Source organism: Sinocyclocheilus anshuiensis, unplaced genomic scaffold (genome assembly GCF_001515605.1).
Source record: "Sinocyclocheilus anshuiensis isolate Anshui unplaced genomic scaffold, SAMN03320099.WGS_v1.1 scaffold401, whole genome shotgun sequence".
Classification (NCBI taxonomy): domain Eukaryota; kingdom Metazoa; phylum Chordata; class Actinopteri; order Cypriniformes; family Cyprinidae; genus Sinocyclocheilus; species Sinocyclocheilus anshuiensis.
Genome location: NW_015539847.1, coordinates 268,031 through 271,604, shown reverse-complemented (window position 1 = coordinate 271,604; position 3,574 = coordinate 268,031). Strand labels below are relative to the sequence as shown.

Sequence of the window (3,574 nt, the reverse complement as noted above, 5' to 3'; positions counted from 1 at the left end):
AATGTCAAATCGCACATCGTTAAAACAACAATTACGATATTATCGCAGACGATATATATCGCACACCCCTATCATGAGTGTGAGTGATCGTGCGTGAGTGATCGTGAGTATGAGTGAGTATGAGTGAGTGTGCGTGAGCGAGTGTGAGTATGAATGAGTGAGCGTGCGTGAGCAAGTGTGAGTATGAATGAGTGAGCGAGTATGAGTGAGCGTGCGTGAGCGAGTGTGAGTATGAATGAGTGAGCGAGTATGAGTGAGCGTGCGTGAGCAAGTGTGAGTATGAATGAGTGAGCGAGTATGAGTGAGTGTGAGTATGATTGAGCGTGTGTGTGCGCGCGAGTGTGCGTGAGTATGAGTGAGTGTGTGTGCGTGCGAGTGTGCGTGAGTATGTGTGAGTATGATTGAGCATGAGTGAGTGTGAGTATGATTGAGCGTGAGTGAGTGTGAGTATGAGCGAGCGGGAGTATGAGCGAGTATGAGTGAGTGTGAGTATGATTGAGCGTGAGTGAGTGTGAGTATGAGCGAGCGGGAGTATGAGCGAGTATGAGTGAGTGTGCGAGTGTGTGGTTTCACAGCTGAAGTGTGTGTGGTTTCAGAGGTCGTAAGCCCGGTTCAGGACGTAAGAACGGCGGTGCTGGAGCCAAAGGCAAAGACAAGAAACTCTCAGGCACCGAATCGGAGCAAGAGGTAAATGAGTCCTGTTCGTTATTTGAGACTCTATCCCACAATGCAATGCCATCTTTACCTCCACACAAAACTGGATTAAAAATGCAACGTCTCCGAGACGCTTCAAGAAACCTCCTGCAAAGCTACAGTACTGTTAAAAGTTTTAGGCACTTGTGTAAAAATGCTGTAAAATGAGGATGCTGTCAAAACAATGTCATACATAGATTTTCTTTATCAGTTAACTTCTATTAACTAAATGAAATCATTTGGTGACGTGTGAGCGTCCTTTGTGTTTAAAGCAGCGTTTGTCCTCGGTGCACTTGAGCAGAGTTTCTCAGGAGCTTTGCAGGAGGTTTCTTGAAGCATCAGTTCTTCTGGATTGAGTCTGTCTCAGTTAGTTCTGTTTCTTCATGTGACTCCAGACACACTGATGATGATGTGTGCAGCACAAAAATCTCACTGCATTATTACAATTAATGGCAAAAACTGATATTTCAGCAAAAGATAGAATTAACTGACTTAAAACCTTTTTTTAGCTGCTGAGAATACTAGTGTTCTACTGATTTTGGCCACCGCTGTATGTCTAATTTTTGTCATGTGAAACATGCTGTGATTTATATTCCAAAGCAAGTGAACATAAAGCGTGCAAAACCTGCTCGGTGCATTTGCTGCAGAAAGCCTTGAATGAAAGTCATGTCTGAATATGTTTGCGTTCACACACGTGTTTTGTTTTGTGTTCAGGATGATTCAGAGGACAGTGAGACGGACGGAGAGGAGGACGAGGACGCGTCTCACACCAGCACAAACACAGCACAGCCTGCAGCTTTCTTCCACAGGTACAGCCCAAACCACCCGAGCGGTTTCTCACTGTTTAACTGTACATTATGTGCTTTGAATAAGATTCATCCAGTCAGAGTTCTGTATCAGTGCAATCAAAAGCATATATTTAAGACTTGTGTGTTTGAATTGCATATCAGATTTCCATGCATTTGGATTAGACATTTTTAACACAAACTAATACGTTAATGTGAGTCATACATTAATGAAACGGGTCAGATTCCAGCACTCAAAAAGTCATGGCATAGTGTATTATTTACTATTTGCATATATACTGTATGTGTGTGTGTGTATGTGTGTGTGTGTGTGTGTGTGTGTGTGTGTGTGTCTCAGAGCGGGCTCTCCGCAGGCGTCTCTGATGGCTCTGCTCCCAGCCGGTTCTCTGCCGCTCCAGACCGAACACGAGGACGAGGAGGACTACGACTCCTAGCTGCGCCGCTCTCCTGCTCTTCTCCCACAGATCCTCCACCACACACACCTTCTAGGTTTTTTAATCTTATTTTATTGAGTCGGCCTTTCTTTTCCTCATCTTTTTCTTTGGATGAACGGCCCCGGAAGCGAGAGCGTGTGGATCCATCCCGTGTATTCTTGCACTTTCCTTTGGTTCTTCTCCGTCTTCGGTCATGTTTTAAGAGTATATATGAGGAGGTCCAGCAGATGTTTTGGTTGGTTTTAGCAGCAGATGCTCCTTCAGTTGTTTTGTAAGGGAAACGCAGAGCGGACAGTTCTGCCCTTTTGTTTTTGTGACTCATGTTTCTGGTTTTTGTCCTTTTTAAGCTAGTTTTACGATTAAAGCTTCTGTCTTGCAGCGATTAAACTGTCTAGCGGCACTTTCATGCAGTTTTGAACTCATTCTGTTGCAGGTCGTTCATCGGATGTGAATGCGTGGATTTGGTTTGAGAGCGCTTTAATTGTTTCAGACATTCTCTGTTCATTTCCCCGGATGATGCACATTTGTATGGATGACTTCCCCTTTGTTTTATATCTTTTAGACTCTTTTAATGTTTGCTGTGAAGCTGGAGAGAATCACGTGACTTCTCTCGTCTGTTGGCTTTTAACGTTCTCTTGATTTTGTATGAGTGAAATAAACTTTGAGGTTTCAGTAATTTGCTCTTTCGATGTGCTTTCCTCACGGGTCCGGTGGTCAGAAACCCGTCAGACGGTGAGTTGTTAGCTCTAATAATCACTGTATGATTTCGCTGTGATCCTGAGAGCCAGCTTGAGACGGTTTCTGACACTGAATCATCACATGTGGTTTAATGACAGACATCTAAAGAAAACAATCATTTCTGGAGTACTGAGGGTTTTTAATAACTCGAGTATGTACTGTAGTGCTGCACGCTGGAATACACTGACCGAGCAGATTTATTATCATTAACTAAAACCATTCATTACTTCAAGTAAAATGAATGTTAAGTAAATAAAATGTATAGAAACTCACTTATTTTATTTCACTTAGTTGCTAAGATGTTATTTCTTACTTGTTTAGATCAAATAAAAATACTAAAACGAAATAAAATTAATTAAAAATAGACAAAAAACAAAAGCTAATAAAATTACTAAGTGTACTTTAACACAATCATTTGTATAATTTTTTTATTTTATTTTGGCTTGTCAAACATCTGTTAAGCAGCTTTTTCATACTCAAAAAAAATAAAATACAAATAAAATGCTGAGTTAAATTCAACCCGCGCTGCGTGAAATATGGACAAAACCAGCGATTGGGTTAAATATCTAACCCAACTTTGGGTGGTCTTTTTTTAACTCCACTATTGATTAAAATTACTATGGCTGGCTTAAAATTAACCCAAAATAGGTTGTAAATTAAAAATCAGACACAAAATTACTAGAGCCATCAGCAGTAATCAAAAGGTGAACATTTATTAATAAACAACAACATCTTATTAATAAATGTTCATTTATTGAACATATTAATGTTTATTTCCAGCCTATTTTAGGTCAACACAACCCAATCGCTGAGTGAGTGTGTGTGAGAGAGTGTGTGTGAGAGAGTGTGTGTGAGAGAGAGAGAGTGAGTGTGAGTGTGAGTGTGAGAGAGAGTGAGTGTGAG

General features: G+C 41.0%; 1 protein-coding gene across 1 annotated transcript in view; it reads left to right on the top strand.

Annotated features, from left to right (window-relative positions):
• LOC107684582 (dr1-associated corepressor-like) overlaps positions 1 to 2,609 on the top strand; it is a 6,100-nt gene extending 3,491 nt beyond the window's left edge. Inside the window, exons 5-7 of the mRNA XM_016480877.1 lie at positions 597 to 687; positions 1,408 to 1,502; positions 1,837 to 2,609. Of these exons, the coding sequence (XP_016336363.1) occupies positions 597 to 687; positions 1,408 to 1,502; positions 1,837 to 1,933 (283 nt within the window). The 3' untranslated portion in view covers positions 1,934 to 2,609. The remainder of the gene's footprint in view (positions 1 to 596; positions 688 to 1,407; positions 1,503 to 1,836) is intronic.
• The last annotated feature ends 965 nt before the right edge of the window (positions 2,610 to 3,574 follow it).